This window comes from Haliotis asinina, chromosome 4, assembly GCF_037392515.1.
Source record: "Haliotis asinina isolate JCU_RB_2024 chromosome 4, JCU_Hal_asi_v2, whole genome shotgun sequence".
NCBI classification, from domain to species: domain Eukaryota; kingdom Metazoa; phylum Mollusca; class Gastropoda; order Lepetellida; family Haliotidae; genus Haliotis; species Haliotis asinina.
Window position 1 is genome coordinate 35,574,610 of NC_090283.1, and position 19,927 is coordinate 35,594,536.

General features: G+C 39.4%; 1 protein-coding gene across 1 annotated transcript in view; it reads right to left on the reverse strand.

The window, feature by feature from the left end:
- Window positions 1–11,121: 11,121 nt before the first annotated feature.
- LOC137281520 (intraflagellar transport protein 80 homolog) overlaps window positions 11,122–19,927 on the reverse strand; it is a 67,720-nt gene continuing 58,914 nt past the window's right edge. Inside the window, exons 15-19 of the mRNA XM_067812796.1 lie at window positions 17,625–17,796; window positions 17,387–17,476; window positions 15,617–15,789; window positions 14,507–14,630; window positions 11,122–13,016 (exon numbers count right to left, since the gene is read on the reverse strand). Of these exons, the coding sequence (XP_067668897.1) occupies window positions 12,876–13,016; window positions 14,507–14,630; window positions 15,617–15,789; window positions 17,387–17,476; window positions 17,625–17,796 (700 nt within the window). The 3' untranslated portion in view covers window positions 11,122–12,875. The remainder of the gene's footprint in view (window positions 13,017–14,506; window positions 14,631–15,616; window positions 15,790–17,386; window positions 17,477–17,624; window positions 17,797–19,927) is intronic.

The following is a 19,927-nucleotide window of genomic DNA, read 5'->3' on the forward strand; positions in this document are numbered from 1 at the left end:
TCAGTCAATTCCTGTATAGCTGATGAACATTAAAACAATTTGACACAGGCATGCCTTTGCACAACAGAGGTGTCACTTTGAGACCAGACAAATGTGTTTTCTTCGTGGAGTGTCCAATATCTGGGCTATGCGATTTCTAATTTAGGTGTTAGTCCAGGAAAGAAAGGTTTGAAAGCAATCATGCAGTTAACTGTTCCGACTTCGAGGGAAGAAGTTCGTTCATTTGTAGGCCTTGCAACATACTTGCAGACGTTCATTCCAATATTTTCTGATCTTATTTTGCCTCTCAGTAGTATTGTTGAAAAGCGTGTCTACTGTTGGCAGTGTTCCACATCAGGAATCTTTTGATAGGCTGTTGATATTGATGTCTTACCCTGTTTTGAAACATCCTGGTTTTAGTGCAAGCAATAGTTGCATGGGTATATGCGCTATATGAATATCCAATAAAAATAACCTACATTTTTACATCAAAATCAGAATTGTGCCAGATGGAGTTTAGAACTTTCTGAATTCTCATTTGACATTTATCACATTCCAGGGAATGAAAACATTCCAAGTGATGTTTTGAGTCGTATGCCTGTTGGACACCAGTCATTGCCAGTATTGTGACTTGAGGTCGGTGGAGGACGTGATATTATGAAGGTTCATGATCTGGGTCACTTTGGTGTAATATTACTAATAAGAACATGGCAATTAGCACAAAAGTTGATTCTTCAATTACACTACGTGAGGTTAGCTGAAATTGTGGAGAAATGTACTGTCTAGAAGGTCCACATGCTATACCAAGGTCTCCGTTAGGCGTTCTGTTACTTTTGAGATTTCGTTGGTCCATAGATGATTTGGGTAGGATGTTTTTCGCCTTTCTGGTTCGTACGGCGACGACATCTAGTGCAGCAACAATGCTTGCACGTCTGTTTTCCATATTTGGTCCACCCAGTGCTTTACATATGGATAATGGTTCTGTTTTTGCATCGGAAGAGTTTTCTGTGTTTACTTCCAAATGGGGAATTAGATGCAGTTACACTCCAGTTGCTAGATCACAAGCTAATCTAGCTGAAAGAGCTCACAAAACATTAAAAACGTCTTAAGAAAAAAACAGTGTGACAAAACGTGCACGTGGGACAGTTTTATCTGAAACTGTGCCAGCACATAATTCGTTGTTAAATCACACAACGGGCGTTGCTCCCTAATGTTTGGTCGTAACAGTTTGATTCCTCAGTTGTGTCAGACGATGCTTCCTCTTTGGGAGAGGAGATGGACAGCTGTGTAGATGTGCGGGATACGTGTGTGGAAACAGCTAAAGTACGAGAGCACATCGTACATCGTCGCGTGCAGACAACTAGCAGTGTGTTTAATGTTGGTGATCGTGTTGCAGTCAAAATATTAGGACACAACATTTCAAGTCAGGATTTGTTGTATCCAAGTGCTATGGTGAATTCCAGACCCTTGAAGGGTTGCCTTCAGCAACCCATGCCTTGCCATGAAAGGCGACTATACTTGCCGTAAGAGGCGACTAACGGGATCGGGTGGTGGATCGCTGACTTAGTTGACACATGTCATCGGTTCCCATTTGCGCAGATCGATGCTCATGTTGGTCACTGGATTGTCTGGTCCAGACTCGATTATTTACAGACCGCCGCCATATAGCTGGAATATTGCTGAATGCGGCGTAAAAATAAACTCAGTTTGGTGAATTCCTACAAGTCAAGTCATCTAATTGTTCATCGAGAGAAACAGTCGTCGTACGTATTGATTAAGTTGTGCCAGACCTTTCCTGAAAGGGGAGGGATGTGAGGTTCCCGGTAATTGGACAGCATCGCCCAAACGCAACAACGACCTTACACCCGAGACTGTCAGAAGCCGAAAATGACAGAACCATTGGGATTGGGAGAAATGGGGAGCTTCTCAGCGCCACATTGAAAGAGTCTTCAATTGCAGCCAAGCAACCATCAGCAATTTGAGCCGTTACCAACACAGACAAGAATGTCAAGAACGGGTAGACCCAGGGTTACCAAGTCAGCTGGAGACATCCGCTACATCCGGAATACACCTGCGGAACAAATTCGTCACGGCGACGTCAACGGCGGCGACGACCTTGGGACGCCTCATCAGCAGACGAACCGTACTACCGTATGGCTATCATAGCTCACCGTCCCTTTCATGGTGTCGACGCAGGTTTCAGTGGGCTCGAATCGTACGTGACAGGGAGAGAGAGACAGGTCTGTTTACAGACAGGAGTCGATCCACCATGTCCCAAAATGATGGGAGAGTTTGCGTTTACAGATCTAGAGGTAGGCGACTGACGCCAAACTGAGTACAAGAGTTCCTCCTTGGTAGAGACCGTGTCACGATATGAGGACTAATTTGTGGTTAGCAGAGAACACGATTTGTAATCCTTCATGGAATTTGACTGCCCAAAGGTTCAGAGACGAAGTCCTCCGACCAGCTATTACCATTTGTGCCTCAACAGCCGAGGGATTTTGTTCTTACAACAGGACAATGCACGTCCGCATAGTGCCTGGCTCGTACAAAACTACCTCAACGACGTGAACATCAACTTATTACCCTCGCCAGCGCGATGTCCGGATAGAGCATCTCTGGGATTACAGCAGTTCGAACGTTCTTTTGGATCTGTGGCGCAGAATTTCTGGTCGCGTCATACGACAACATTCAGAAGGAGACGTGTGTCGGCATGTATTCATTCAAGGTGTAGTCCCACACACTACTGAAGGCATTGACAGTTCCATAATGTGACTTGTGAATGATCTGTGATTGGGCAAGATTTCATTTTGTCCCTACGTCTCTTGTGCTTGATTCCGTGACCAGATTGCTATCGACTGCACATTGATGATTGTTTCATGCATGGTATATGGATACATTTTATATAATGATCAAAATTTCTTTCATATCTTTTACGGACCTTGAAATTAATGTATATTTTGAGAAAAGCATATACTAATCAGTTGGTATCCGTTGTATGCACCTCAACGTTTTCATTTTGGTTTGTTTTACATCAAATCCCTGCTGTCATTTTGAATCGCCGTCGATGACCCTAGAATCGCTAAGAATGCTTTGGAAAATACGTGCATGAACGTCACGCTATACTAGTCATGTGTATACTAGCTGGTTTATTGTTGGTGTGACATTTTAATCTGAAACGAGATAGGATCGAAATACATTGAACAGCGATTGTAAAGCTATTGTAAAGAGTAAAGAGTATCCCCCCCCCCCCCCCCCCCCTCAACTAACCTCAAGTGAAATACTAACTTTTCTTGAACTCGGTGATCTAAGGAACTTAGCAGAGGAGTTTGTGAAATTCTTGTCCAGTAAAATGGAAGACATTGGATTTGCAAAGGAGATTTGCAAACTGTACGTCATGGTCTTTGCAAACTTGAAAACATCTTTTGATGTTCTGCTCGTCTGGCTCACAAAATCCATGTTTTCTAATGTACGTTAGGCTGGATTGAATCTTCAACTCTTCTCTCTTGTCACAGGATAAAATCTGTTGGCACACGATAAAGCCTGTTTGTCACTAACGCTGCACCATACTTTCCAGCACTCGCACTGTTGGTGTAAACAACCCACCTTACTTGTAGTCTAGCAGGTACATCCTCAATATCTTCAGGGTATACGTTCCGAAAATTCTTCATTATAACCTGGATGCATCTACGGCTAAGCCCGATAAATTTATTACCTCCATTTGCTGGCTTTTTATCCAATCAGGAGTCTACGATGGGAAGTTGAGCGAACCAATCACAACTCACTTTCACTCAGAGGTTCTCTGAAAGAGGAAGATGGATTTCTTGCATATGCTTTTAAAAAGGTTTCGGACCTATAAATTTGCATGTATGTACGAGTCGCACGGGGAGCAAACCTTCGCAGCTGCAACTGCTACCTTTGTCTACACTGGCAAGTTCGGTTATAACGGCAGCATTGCTGATTGGCTACTGTGAGAATGCGGAACCAGCAAAGGGAGGTAATAAAATTATCGGGCCGACCCGTAGATGCGTCCAGGGTATAGTGGAGACTGTTCTGGAGATATCTAGGATGGCACATGCAGTTCCTGCAGGTCACATGACTGCTCTATAAAAAAAAAAACTACATGTGTCAGGGACTCGGCAAGTCAAGCAGCAACTTTAACATATTGATCCACAGGCATGTTGTGAATTTGGAATGGTTGTATTTAATGATGGAAAAGGTATTTATTTTTCAGGCATGATGTATGTTATACATGATATTAAACTATTTTAGTGGGAAACTGCAATGAAAAAAAAATTTTAAAATACAATTTATTTTTGAGTATTTGACAACTGATTAACCTTTATTATGTTATGCCTTTATACAGACTTCTTCCTTTTACGCACAGCTGCATCTATGAAAGCAAGTTTTCTTATATTAAAAGCCTCGTTCATCTCCATATTCCAAGCAGATTGCTGTGCTCGTCAACCTCATTACTGCTTACACAACCTCACTACAAAACAGACATGCCTGCAGCCCCTTATCTCTAACATTCTACCTCGCCCTAAAAGAAACAGAATCTGTTAACGCTTTCAAGACTGCCTTCAAACTCTCCTTTCCACAGAGATTGCCTACAATCGTCTTTTTATACCGTCATTGAGAAATCTTTTGGATATAGGCTCTCTATAGTTTTACAGATTAAGACAGAAATGCAGTAGAGAGGATTCGGATGATCCTGACAGTCAGGCGGTTAAGGCTTATCAGCTCAAGCCCACCCCCCACCACAACACGCAGCCCAGACATTAAATGGGACTTCTCACAGGAAACATGTACACTGCCTGGTCGAACCCACCAAGAACTTTCCGGAGAATGTGAAGGCTCCCCAACACTGCAGCCTTCTGACTGTCACACTGTGCTCCCGTCGGAGAACCCGGGCACTCACCTGATCTGCGCAAAGAGGTCAGGAGGTACCAAACCAAGGGCACAGAACAATGGGGAGCCCGATGACAGTGTACTTGTGATGCAAGGGAGATATTTCAAAGGCGAGGTCCGCATATTTATATTGCTTTTTTCTGAATCTTGCTCACATTGCCGTCAAAAGGGACAGAAAATTTAATGATATAAATAAATCCATTGGCTTTTTCAAAAAGGACAAGATCTATTCCATAAACGTTTAAAACTGAACATCTCATGTTCACATTTTGATTAAGAATCACATTCTGACGATTGCGAGTGGGAAGTGACTGGTTCTGAGCAGCAAAAAAGAGCCCCCGGTTTCACATTTGAGACAATCCGACTTCATCCAAGCGAAGTAGTCGGTTGGATTGCTGTTCTGTTCCACGCACTGCATATAGACACGAAGCAGATGGCTTCTTAGACAACTTCTCCACAAAGGACAGACTCTGGGCCGACTTCACATGGTTTGCTCCCATCGGTGTACCGTCCAGCAGTACATCGCCATCAACAACAAATTTCAGATTCTGTCCAACCTTGGCACGCTAAAAATAGCTGTGGAATTCCTTGCTTTCAACGTGAGTCTGGACGTGCATCACCAGAGGATCATCTGATAAATAAATGTGCAAAGGTACACAATAAAATTCTATCATGGAGAGCCTCCACATTAATCAGACCCTCAGCTCCAGAATTGATTGGGATGTATCAACGATTAAGAGGAACGAGGGTGGTGGGCTCAGTTATCAGACATGATTCCACATCGTTGCGGAAACATTGTTAGCTGGGTTACTAACGCAAACTCAAGCACAAACTAAACGTTATTTATTATATTTTGTAAATCTTTTCCCTTAATTACAATGGAAAAACGGGTTTTTAATGTTTGTTTCACTCCTTTTGTGAAATTGGCAATCAGTTTAATTCAAATACATGTAAATATTAATTGTTGGAAACGATTTCAAAATTGACATGTTTGGTCATCAATACATAAATACGTAATTCAGACAACTGAGTCAAAATGAAGACAGGTGGTGCGACAGTGCGATCCGAGAGTCAATGTGTATGGGCCCCCTTGAGCGTTGTTAACAGCGTTGCATCGTCTGTACATGGAGTTGGATGAGACGGTTGATGAAGGCTGCAATTATCGGTCTTGGTCGCCTTCCCATTGCCCCTCCTCTGAATCTCATCCCACAAGTGTATCTGATTTAAGTCTGGACTGAGGGCAGGCAGTTTATATGCCATGTTGACGAAGAAAGTCTCTAGTTGCTCTGGCAATATGGGCACGCGCAATGTCCTTCTGGAACACAAGGTTTCCATGACGACCAAACTGTGGCTTCACGGGTCTCAGCACTTGACCAATGTTGCGGTCAGAAATGTCTCCATTTCCTCTACCAGGACCAATATTCTGGACACCATAAGACTTAGTTTGTGGTTGAGAGCATTAGCACCCCACACCATTATGCTCGGACCTCCCCCACAAGTACTAGTCTCTTTCCAGGACACAATCATCTGCAAAACGCATCCCGCGTCGTCGCCACACTCTCACTCTGCCATCAGCCGTCGCGATGCAACACCGGCTTTCGTCGAAGACGACTACAGCTCGCCATTCCCGGTGATGTTGCCCATCGGAAACGAGTACGATGATGTCGAACAGTGAGACTCGGATGCGACATCTGACGTTTCTGCCTCAAACGTCTCCGCACTGTTGTTGCTGATTGGTCTCTGTTATTGCCAATGATTGTCCGTGCAGTTTCCGTAGTCCTAGCGAAATGAGTTTGCAGGACAATCTGCCGAGTTTGCCGCAATGTTGTGACAGGCGGTCTTCCGCTGCTTCCAGAGGCTTGGACTCGTCGCTGCAGGCGGTATATTGGGCTCGAACATGAACAGAAAAATGATTTGCATCATGTCTTACAGTCTGGTCAGCATTCAGTCTTCCTAAAGCTTTGTCCATCTGTTCATTTGTTATTCGTGACATGTCGCTACTGTCGAACAGTGAAGGATTCGGCGCATGTTCGGCGGCTCTTCTTATAGGGATGACACCTCGGGATGCACGTGCATTTTCATTTTTATGAAATAAGCACGAAAACCTCGTCCCATCATTACTTTAGTAACTGCGTTTAGATGTTTTTGTATCAAATACATAATCTGAAACCAAATGTTCTTGAGTATTGGCTACGAACCAGGTCTAGCGAAGTGACAAAAAAAAACGCAATTAAAATTAACATGAAACATATCTGACAAAATGTTTGCTACGGTAACTTCCTTTGCGGTTCAGTCTGTCTTGTGCAAATACCATCTTTGAAACTACTTCTTATCCATACAGTGGTTCATATCCATCAAAACACCATGGGGACGAATTGTAAATAAGTACACGAATGTAAAGAACAAATTAGCTAAACAAGTATCACTCAGAGAAGCACTCTTTACAATGTATGCGAACTCGTACATCACTCGCATATCACATACTTTTGAGCTTAATTTCAGTATCCTGAACACAGAACAGCATTGCAAAATACCTCGGATGTGTTGCTCGCACGTGTGGATAGCGGGTCACCTTTGAATTTTTAATAAAATGTTTTGAATGAACGAGTGGATTTATTTTTCATTATCCGCTTGACACATGAGGTCTCGTCTTGCTGTACAGGTTGTTCAGCCTGATCTGATCAGACAGGCAGACAAGTGTATTCAGTAAAAGGACACAGGCCCATCATACAGTCATTTGCATATGGTGTTGGATTAAGTGCACATGTTGTTAAAAGAAGCATTTCTAGTGCACTGAAGTACATGGTACAGAAACATACTAACATCTTATGAAAACATGTAATGACTATGCTATATAACATTAATAAAATTGGCATTTAGATCAAAATCAGATTTTTCTGAAAATATCTTAATCTTAAATCCAAATACATTTTAGTCATTCAATTTACAAAATAAACATAATCTCTCATTGTAATTAACTTTATTCTATCTTCCAGTTTCAACTGCTAAATTAAAATTACATCTAAATCTCGACAATGCAAATCTTAGAAGTAAAGGAATATCAGAGTTTAAATATCTTTCCACTTTTCAAGTGAATACTAATGCATTGCGTGACCGTGTCACAACTGGTTGGGTCTATTTTTGTGAAGGGGTGCACTTTTGTCAGGTGATTGACAAGGTCGGCGTTTGAATTGTCACTGTCGAAAAATCGCGATCGTCAGTGTGCTAACTTTAAACAGTTACAGCTGCAGACGGTTTAATGTTTCCTATTCGGGAGTTTAGGCAGCGAGCTCCCCTATTTAATGAAGTTAACTCGACCTGCCGTTTGTCCTCCCGGGTCATGCATATGTAGAGTAGCTATGGTCAACCTGAAGAACTTTTAGTGTAGTTGTGTTCAGATCAGCAATATCTCTCATCTACATTGTGATGAAGGCACTAGCAGTTTGTTTGAGGTTGCAGAAAACTCGTGTATGCGTTCATATGCGAGATATTTCATTAACATGAGGCCGAATTACAAAAAGTGCATGATAGTGCTTGCTAAACTAGAGAAGGAAAAGAGATACCTTTACTATTATTGTATCCGAGTCACATTACTGCAATCACGTCTCCAGAATATACAACTGTTATTGTTGGATTCTGCTGCTGCGATACATCATGCGATCTGAAGGACCACTCGTTGATACAATCGCAACGCAGAACAAGTCGCAAACCGGTTCAATAAGTGCATTCACAATGACATTGTCTGTTACCAAAGTCTGTTTGAAAGTAGATTGAACTTTATTTCCCTCAATTTGACGACTTTGGTAATATATAGAATCGTGTCCAAATCATACTTAAGTATGTAAGCATATTTTTCCGGCTACCTAATTGATCTAGAGCCTGTCACGTGACCGTCGATAGACAAGCATCTTGACTCCAAGCCAGGTCCGACCAAACGTCATTGATTTGATGACGTGAACTTATGGCGTCATTCTATTGCTTACATGTCACAGTATTGTTGACATAACGTTATTGGTTTGTAGTGAAAATATAATTCCCTTGACTAAATGGACATTCTTTGGTTACCAGAAGCTTTTCTCGGTAATTACATAATAAAACAATTGTGTGTATTCGGTCAATACCTGTTTTCACGAGCCTGCGAAAAGATGTAGTGGAAGTTAGAATGCTGGTGATCCAGAAACAGTCTTGACAATCTTTGGATTGGTCTTAATTGCAGTCTACCTCTGAGCGTTAATTGTTTGGATGATGTGAGAAGTCCTATGATCTCTTCCTAATTCTTTATTGAGTTTTCAGTTGAGCACTTGCCGTTGACGTTTGAGTAGCTCTACTAATTGGTGAGCTTGAATCCTGTCGTCCAGATACAAGGCGCAGTGTATCCCCCTTTTGTTGAGGTAAGTCACTGTAAACTTTGTCACATGTGTAAATAAACTCGGGATCTAGATATTCCAAAAGGAAGTACTGTCCACTAGTAGTGACGGGATGAACAATACGAACTTCCTTAACTTCTGATGAATGAGTTGATGTATATATATAGAGATAGAGATAGAGATAGATAGATATGCATCTTGAAGATCTATGCTTGTCAAATAATCACTTAGTCTTATTAAATGCCTCAGATATGGTAGGTGGAGCATTTTGAGTTTGAAGATAGTCTTTGTTGAATTCTGTCATGTGGTAAATCAATCGGAACATTTTCCTTTAAATTATTTTGGTTTCTAGGAAAATTGGTGAGTAATATCCTAGAGAGAAATCTTCTGGTTGAGTGAATTCTACCTTATCCTTCGTAAGAAATAACTCTATCCTTTCCGTGACAACTTGGGCATGAGTATCTCTTAATATTCTATTGTTGAGGGGTTCCCGGTTAAGGTAGGTACATCTAACTGAATCCTATAATCATCTTTGAGAACCTTTTGAGACCACGGATCTTGTATGTCCCGATTCAGATAAGTCCTCAGTCTTATACCCATGGTAGACAGTTGTACAGGAATGAATATACTAATGGTTTCAACTTCTGAAACCTTTTTCTGAAAGTCCTGCCTCTCAAGAATAAGGAGGGTTTACTCCATTCCTATTACAGACATCTGCAGGCTGTCAACCATCACTAACAGAAGTCAACATGCTTGTGAACGGAAACAAGTCAAAATGGCCACACACAAAGGTCAAAATGGCCATGCATTATTTTATTATTTTTCAATACTCATGACATTTGTATTAATAAAGGTATAAAAATGACAAGTTATATCACACAAAACTTGATGTTTATTATTGAGGTAATTTCCTCACTGATACTTTGAGATGTAGGTGGAAGTTCAGTTCAGAAGTGTAGTGGACAAACTTATGTCCACTAAAGGTATTTCCCCCTTCTCAAATATATGAAATAATACATATCTAGTAAATAATGGTAAACAATGTTAATGTAAATATAATGCAAACATATGTATGATGTTACATTTATTTTCATTTTAGTCTTCAAGAGATCAGAAGGTGTAATGTCCACTTATCCTCTAATTGGCTCGTTAAATACTTATCAACACATGATTACATATGCCGTTCAAAACAAGTAGGGGATGTGTATTTACAAGGTTGATAAAACACAACTGATGAAACCAAGGAGACTGATGAAGAGAAAATAAGGAGAATGTGACAATTTATTCTATTCCTTTGGAAATGTTTCATCTGGATTGCTATGTATTACTTGTTCTCATATGCATTGGCTAGTGGCATGCTTGCAAAATGTAACATCCCCTACTTTTGTTTATGGAATGGTATACATTGTGTAACCATAATATGTGAATCTAGAAGTGCCTTGTTAACTAGCCGCCATTGCTCAATTAATTGTTAATCCTTGTGTCTATTCTTTCAGGTGAATGAAACAACCATGGCCAATCTTTAGGAGGACTATTGATATGAACATATGATAAACAGTAAAAAGGTGCTTGTACATGAGTAAAGAACATCCATATATATTTGTTATTTGAATAAAATGATTTGTTTATGTGTAATAAACAAGTTTTGTCTGATAACTTTCTCATTTTTGATATCAAATAATACAAATGCCATGAGTAATGAAAAATAATAATATAATGTACCCACAGTAAAATAATGTATGGCCATTTTGACTTGGTCCCCTTGTCAACAGTCAGTTACACAAGTCAGCATGCCTCGCAACTGTTATTTACAACATGCATGCAATCTAAGAATAACCTTGTTGAAGCCAAAAAACAGAGCATGTCCAGTTTGAAACAAATTAGTTTATTAAAAAGAATAGGTGACATGGACGGTTTGTTTGTACACTGTTCATGAACGTGGAATGTACCACCAATAGTATCACAGATAAATCCATATGTACAAGCAAAAAAACATGTAAAGATGTAAAATATGAACAAACAATACAGGTGTAATCTGAAAAGTGATTTCTGGACAGGCAAGCAAGTCGGAAGGCTAATGTTAACATTAACAGAACTTGTAACTGTATCAATCCATTGTCACATTCACCAATACATTTCCTTTCACTGATAGTTTGCAATATACAACTATCCCCTAGATACTGGTCCTACATAACTTGGTGAAAATATGAGGAAGGCTCACTAATATCCCAGACCATGACTCCTAACTTCAGATGATCATTCTGGAAAAAAAACATTGCATAACACCTTTCATATAAACAAATTGTGATCACAAAGATACCATTATCCAAATCTGAAAAACATCCATAAAATAACTGGTCGCATAATTTGATGTGGGACTTACCCACCACTACCCCCCAAAGTTCAAGAATTATAACAATGTAATTTGGAACAATGCACCTCTCCTTAACACAAGGAATCTGGTCACTGAATTTGAAAACAATCCAAGAGTTTTCCAGTTATTGGTTGAACAAAAGTTGACATTTGTAATATCGCAATATTAATTTGCACTGAACCCCTCCTTTAGTGTAACGAGGTGGTCTGCAAATTTGACATCAATACAACTACTAGTTCTCAAGTTATTTTTGTTCAATCAATATCTTCACATGGACAGTTGGTTCAACGATGATTTGATACTACACTCTATATATGTTGGAATCTGACATGCACAACATAAATGACGAGCTGAACCTGATGACCCTGAATTCTGGAATAGGTACCAGTCATGAAATCCACTCCATGCCAGCACTTCAGGTGCTGCTGATAGTATACTGTTACATGCAGGTGACTAAGACACTCTGGTTGATCCACTTTTAAAATAAAGTAGATTGAACAGTCTTGACAGCTGCCTAATTCAAATTATCATTGAACACCATACATTATTATATTCCATGATATCCTGTTTGCCAGTTACTGAGGTTGTGATTCAATCAGGTTTCCTGAATTCATTTCATGACCCCTTTTGGGGACAGGATTTAGCACTGACGTCATGTCTTTCTCTGATCAAGAACATCTTATGGTGTCTTGGCTACTTTGACTATGGAAAGCTATACCAGGGGTTCATTTTTTTTTTTTCTTTTTCAAAAGTCTTTAATAAAGTAACTTGTGCTAATTAATTTCCCACTTGTCGATTTTTCATTTCATAATTATAACCGGTGTTAATGTTCAGTTGACTATTGAGAAGTGATGAATAGCAAAGAAAGATAACTACTGTATTATCAGTGTGAAATTCAATAGCTACATCTTGGGCATATAATACATGAAATCAATTTTATTTGCAGTTTGAAACCATAAGTGGAATTCATCTAGTAGCCCATGGACATGTACCATACCATTATTTGATTGCCTGAAATGAAATCTGACTTGTACTGGGTGTTGGGCAAAGGAATTTTTGAACCCATGCATACATATTCCATTAACTGATTTTGTAATTTACAACAAGCAATGTCAAGTACAGATGTCACTGACCTATGTACAGATCAATGCACAAAAAAAACATTCAAACTGATACTGATGTTCTTATGAAAAGTATCAGCTGTTCCAGTCATCAGATTCTGTTCTGGATGTGAGGTCAGTAGATCATGTAGTGGAGGGTGTTGGCCCTGGGCGAGATCGGTGAGATGTACTGGAGGCAGATGTACTCCCTGCTGACGGTCGTTCACGCTCCTTCTGATATTCCATTTCTATTTTGGCCTCTATCTTCTCCCAATCAACTTCGATCTGAAACATGCGATTTATTACTGAAACTTCTACAATAATTAAATACAAGAGTCATCAGAAGATGACATATCCCCCTGGCCCCCACATATTTGAAAGGACAAATCATCCGACAGTTACTTATTGTGTTTTTAGACCAAGTCTGAATTATTTCCATGGAATTCATGAAAAATATAAATGCCATATATCTGCAATCAGAAAAAGTCACCATTTCAAGATCTGTCTCATATATCTGCCAAGATCTTTTGAAAGATATGAAATGGTTTCCAGCAATGTGTTCATGGAACCGAGAAAATAATAAATAAAAAAAACCTGTAAGTAACAAAAGGCACCAGTTTAGGTTCCGATTGATATGTCTACCAAGTTTTGCAGAAAAATATTGAACGGTTTTTGAGTTCTGCTCCAGAAACGAAGCCCATCCCTCCATTTTGAGACAAAGTCCAAAACATTTCCATAGAAACGGAGAAAATAATAAATCAGAAAGACTATATATAGCAAAAGGCACCACTTGGTAGATATGTGTGGCAGACCCCTAAGTTTTGCAGAAATATATTGAACGGTTTTTGAGTTCTTCTCCGGAAACGAAGCCCACCCCACCAAGATGTTTCATGGAAAAACAAAAAAAAAATAAATAAAAAAGCGAAAACTCTGTAAATAGCAAAAGGCACAACCATAGGTTGAGATCATTATATCTATCAAGTTTGGTCTAAAAATATTGAACGGTTTCTGAGTTATGCTCCGGAATCAAAATGATTATGGACGGACGAGGCGTCGACTATATACTCCGGCATTACATGCCGGGGGGGGATAAAAAGCTAAAATGTCTTGGTGTATCTCAGAAAATGTAACAACAGTTCTCAAAGCCTTGTATTGACTCCCTGTCACCTCGTGCATTGTCTACAAGATTTGCTGCAGCATTTATGACTGTCTCTTCAATGACAGTTATCCATCATATCTAAGGGATCTCATCTCTCTTTACTCTCCAGAATGCTAACTCTGATCATCCAAGGATCACAAACTCGATCAGCTTCTATCCACCTGTTCTGGAACTCACTACCTTCAGAATTAAGGACCACCATATCCAAAGATGATTTTAAGTGTCTCTGCAAAACCCACCACTTTCACACCGTACTCGACTCTATGGATTTTGTCAAAGCACCACTGAGCATTTATTGATGGGTACTTGGTGCTAAACAAATCCATTAATATTAATGGACAGAACCAAATTGAAAGTCACATTGTTCCACAAAATCTGAGAACATGAATCTGCTTATTTTTTAGAACTTAATGTTCTATATTCTTGATAATGTTCACAATCTCAAAATTCACAAAAATGAGTCAATTGTTTGAATTTTCAGATATTTTAGGTGTTAAGAAAGACTTAGTTTTGCTGCTGACAACCTCCACAAAATTATCAAAATCCGAGATATTCAGAAAACGGCATATGATATCACAAGATGTTCCCTGTTTGGCACTGTGTTGGGAATACTCACCCCTTCCTTGTACTGTAAGAATCTCTTATTGGTCTCCTTTTTACCAAATCTATCAAGGTACTTGAGACGATGACCTAGCACAGTATCAACATGAGTCTTGTGCTTCACAGCAAGCTCTAGTGACCTGAATCACAGGCAAAATAAAGCTCCCGTTAAAGGATATTCACAATCCAGCTTTAGTGGTTTGAAACATGGAATTAAACTCTTGTGACCTGAAATGGAGTATCAAGCTCAAATACAGAGAAAGACAGGATTGTGCTCCAGTTAGCTGACATAAAGAATCAAGTTCTAGTGACCTGAAATGGAGGATCAAGCTCTAGCACAGTGAAATACAGGATTGTGTTCTTGTGACCAGGGTCTCCTTTCACAAAGCACACAAGGTGATCATAAGTCACCAAGGTAACCTCAGTGCAATGTTAAAGAGTGGGAGTTAAGGTTGACCTAAGTAAAGGCTGCTTCATGGAAGGAGCCCCTGAAATACAGGATCAAACTGTAACAACCTGAAACACAGGTTTAAGCTCCAGTTAGCTGACTTGCTGGATCAAGCTCCAAAGATGTCAAATGTACAGGATCAACTCTTTGGCTCTGAGACAGTCTCTGAGTGCTTGTAACAGAAGCAGTCTGTGGGTGCATGTAACAGAAGCAGTTGGTGTACTTTTAACAGGCTCTGGATGCATGTAACAGAAGCAGTCTGTGGGTGCCTGTATAAGCAGTAGGCTCTGGGTGCATGTAACAGAAGCAGTCTCTAAGTGCTTGTAAAAAACAGAAGAAGTCTGTGGGTGCATGTAACAGAAGCAAGCTCTGTGTGCATGATCATGGCTGGACATTAATTCAATTCAGAAATGGGTGTGAAATACCAAGGACACATGGTAAATGGGTGTAGCAACCTGGCAGTGTATGCGCAGCAGTTTAAGAATGAAATCCAATTAGTAACACAACTGGTATACAGACTCTGACAGCTAAGATGACTTATGCTGAAAACATTAAGGTTTCAGAGTATGGTTTTAGAATTTCTGGCATTGAAGTCACAAAGGCATTTTTCTTCCGTTGGAAGAGTGAGAATTTCTTCATCTCATGTTGATTAGTACTGATTTAAGAAGAGGAGTGTACCTGTCCCAGTTATACAGCTGGATGTTGAGCATGATGGCCCTGAATGTGAGTCCAGCTTGCAGCAGGATGGCCTCAGCATCTTGTGGACTTCCACACAACAGAGCCATTTCAGCATTGCGTGCCTCTTTCACAGGAATATCTTTGATGTTCATAATGAACTGCACTTTATCAGTCTGTAAAAAAGTATCATAGAAAAGAAATTATTACTTATTTGACACACCAACTTCACAACATGCGGAGGGACATGCATCCAAACTAATCAGAGATTAAAACAATTACACGGTAGGGCTTACAGAATTGACTTTATTAGTTGTTATAACCCCCTATGTAATTGTAAACATGATTTACACTCATGGTCATAAACTGTTCATGTCAATTATCCCTAAAAAATAGTTGTATGTATATATTAATATTCTTGGTATTTAACAAACAGAAACCTTGAAACATATCCAGTTATTCCTCAAAGTTGTCGTAACCCTAAGACGATCTCAACTCCCACAATTTAAAATGGACTTGCCAAGAGGCTTTGAGGAATCAGGCCCTGTTTCACATAGTTTTCCATTGTTTAGCACATATTATTTGATCAAATATGAGTGGTTTGGGAAGCCTACCAGCCGAAGTGTTTGGTCACATGAAAGACCCAAATATGATTCCTCACATAGGCACAACATATGAAGCCTAATTCCACTGTCCACAGCCATGGTATTGCTGCAATATTGCTCATGCTCACTCTCTCATTTTATATAAAATAAAGTCCCCACTTAATCAAGCTATCTATCATATTTCATCATCATGGCATAATTTATCATGGCATATATTTTTGTTTTCTGTCAAAGAATTTTATCAGAAATTCTATTAAAATGATGAGCTCATTACCTTAACCTGACCATAATTACACTTCTTGTGATACATGTATCATGGTCAAACATTCTTATGATAAACTTGGTATTGGCTTCTGAATCATGTCATATTCTGCAGAAACAGACCAAGACGTAATCACTTCACCTCCAGCTTTACATTTCGGCTTAACCAGTATGTTCCTAGTGGAGAACTAGTCAGATATTTATGTCCGCCAAACACAACAATCACATCATGTACGAATTTAACAGAATTAGCACAGCCTTGAAATCTTGAGTTCACTCATGAATAATGTAAGTTATCACTTCGTGTTGATTGAAATACAGGGTTTTATCAGTCCCGAGTACGGTTGTATTCCCCGAATACAACCATACTCGGGACTGATAAAACCCTGTATTTCCCGAGACACGATGTGATAACGCATTTATCTAGCTGAATGTTTTCACTAAATCAAAACAAAACAACACGCATCAAATCGACTTGCTGCCATGTGGACACCAGCTGATCATTTGACCTCAATGCACCGCATGCTACTAAAGGCTTGTCGATGCACGCTTTTTTCACTTCTCGCGTCGTCACCATATAATAGTCGTATACTCCCGCTGGCGGATTGTGATGGATGTACATGGTATTTTATCAGAGTCATGTGGACCAATCAAAACTCGACATTCTTACATGAGGCTAGATAATGGCCATTATGTCATGATTCTTCCCAGATAATTTAATTAACAATTCCCCTTTTCAGAAGTAAAAAATCCAACTATTGGAATTTACCCAAAATACAAAAACATTTTGCACATGATATGAAGAGTCTGTTATAAAAATTGTTTGCTTCCCTTACTTTCAAAATTAAGAGCTTGCAAAAGGCAGAATAAGACTGTAATGCTCATTACTGTTGTGTGAGCTACTCACCTCTTTGATGGCAGCATATGCCACCTCTGCTGTGTTCAGTTCCTTGGCATAGGATGCCATTGCTGCCAGACATGCCCACAGTGTGTCCTCCTGGGAAAAACCACACCATTCATCACACAAATAGAAAACATTTGAAAAAAAACATTACTTAACTGATCAGTTTGTTGATATATCTGAAACTGAAGAGAGTTTGGCCATCCCCATGGTTGGAAAATGTCTGTACAGAGAACAGTAATACCTTAACAAAGCGACACAGACGGAGGGAATCTCCCCAGCGACTAGAGTTGGCATAGCTGTGGAGCACTCCAGGGTATGGGGATACTGTGGTGCTGATCAGAGAGCCTTCACTTCGACGCAGGATTAAATGATTGCCAACAAAATCAATAAGTTGAGGTGTCTTGCCAAATTCACTGAAACAGAAAATGTACACATGAACAAGTGAAATGCTAACCATGCTCACTAAGGTTACACAATGAAAATGAAACTGAGACAAAGTTGATGTTTGTACACACCAGGGAGGGTACAACCACTAAATGTTAGATAAGGAGTGAGTCACGTTTGTCTCAAGCCAGTGAGCAAAAAAGCAACAATTATCTTAGTACAATAAGACACATCCAGCCATGTAACATACACCCACCCAATCTAGTCATATTTCAATCAGCATGGGTGCAAGGACAGTACATAACTACTTAGTAAAGAAACAATAATGGGTAAGAATTGAAAGTCTTTTTGACAGTGAAATGTTCCTGCAGGTTCTAAAACAAGGTGGATGTTTCCATTACATGCACAAATGGACACAGCCTAACTTTTGTTGAAAGTCTCCAAACACCAACAATAGCAGCATCATAGACTATCAAAAAAATATTACCTATCATAGTCTGCTGCAAAAACATAACCATGAACATGGCACATAGAAATACATTAAAAAACAACAAATCATCTTACATAGTATGAAAGTTTACACTTGTCCATACAAAATTGTAACTATAATTTCAGACATTCGTATGAAAAAGAGGAAAGAAAAGTTGTGTCACGATGATCATATAACTGTTGGTGTATGTAAGAGAAAACATGCCTCCATGGTTTTGGTAGAAAATGTAAAACCGAAGGGGGAAGGGATTTCCCGATGCTGATGGTTTTACATTGTCTACCACAACCAAGGAGATGTGTTTTCTCTAACATATATACCGTAATTATAATGTAGATGATCATTTAATGAAGCTACATAACAATAACCGAAGCGTGTGTAAAATCAATTTAATGAAAGTAACTATCAGTAGATAATTTAACCTCACTACCTTCGTTGGCCCTGACGCCAGGCGGTAGAGCGTCTGATTACTGATCTGAGATTTGCAGTTCCAAAACTGTTTGGGAAAACAATTGTGAGTTTAATCTTGAATGATATTTTTCAATTGATTTCAAATCCTCATGTATCATTTGAATGTTGATGTTCATATAAAGTTAGGAAAAGTAAAACCTGGGAAGTGGTCTTACTAATGAAAAGTATCTTATTCCTGACATATAATATACATTTTTAACGGTGAAAAAAGAAATAAACAGATACATAAGTGTACAATTGTGAATCAAAAGTGCAATATTTTGTACTTGAGTTTTCTTCCCTTGAAACGAACCACCCAGAAGACCAAATGCGGTCAGAGAGGATGGGTGTAATCTCAAGTGTAACAAAGACTTTTCACTGCCTGGTACATTTGCCGATATACAGAAGGGTCATTGTGTGTATACAGAGGTGGTCTGTTTGATTGGCATTTCAGAAGTATGGTGAATATTAAGAAAGAAAGATTTTCCACGGATAACAACTTCTTCTTGTTGTTATTGCATATGATGTGATGCTTCGGTGTAGATTAATATACCACTGTCAAGCAAGAGTGATAGTGGTATAAGAATCCATACCAAAACATCACATATACAATAGAAGCTGTTATCCATAAATAATGTATATAGAGATGTTGGGAAACTGACAACCAGAGTTTGCACTTGTTTCCATCCGATCCAGTCATCCTGGAAAAATGGATGCTGTCTGTTTGCAACCCACAGATATAATATATCATGTAATCCAGAGGTAAGTTTACTAATAATTACTAACAATATCTGTAACTGTTCCAAATTATGCTGTGACCATTCACTCTGGATTATGGCTGCCGGCAACCCACATAGGATGGAGGGCCCGTGTGAATGACGAAGCACAGGAATACCACCATACTTTGGAATCCAAAATAACTCTTTTGGGATAAATATGACTTACGTAACTTCCTGAACAAGAAGTAACCGTGCAGGAAGATTTTAAGGTATCTTGAGAGAAATTAGATCAATAACAGAATTAATTCACAAATAAAGACAAAAGTCCTAATTAATTCCAACAACCTTCCAGTTTAAAAAATAATTGTTCTTGACCATATTTCAGTTCTAAGACATCACTTCTGGGTTCTATGACGCCACTTCCTGTTCTATGACGTCAATTCTGGTTTATGACGTCAATTCCGGTTTATATGAAATCACTTCCGGACGTGATATCACCTGTCG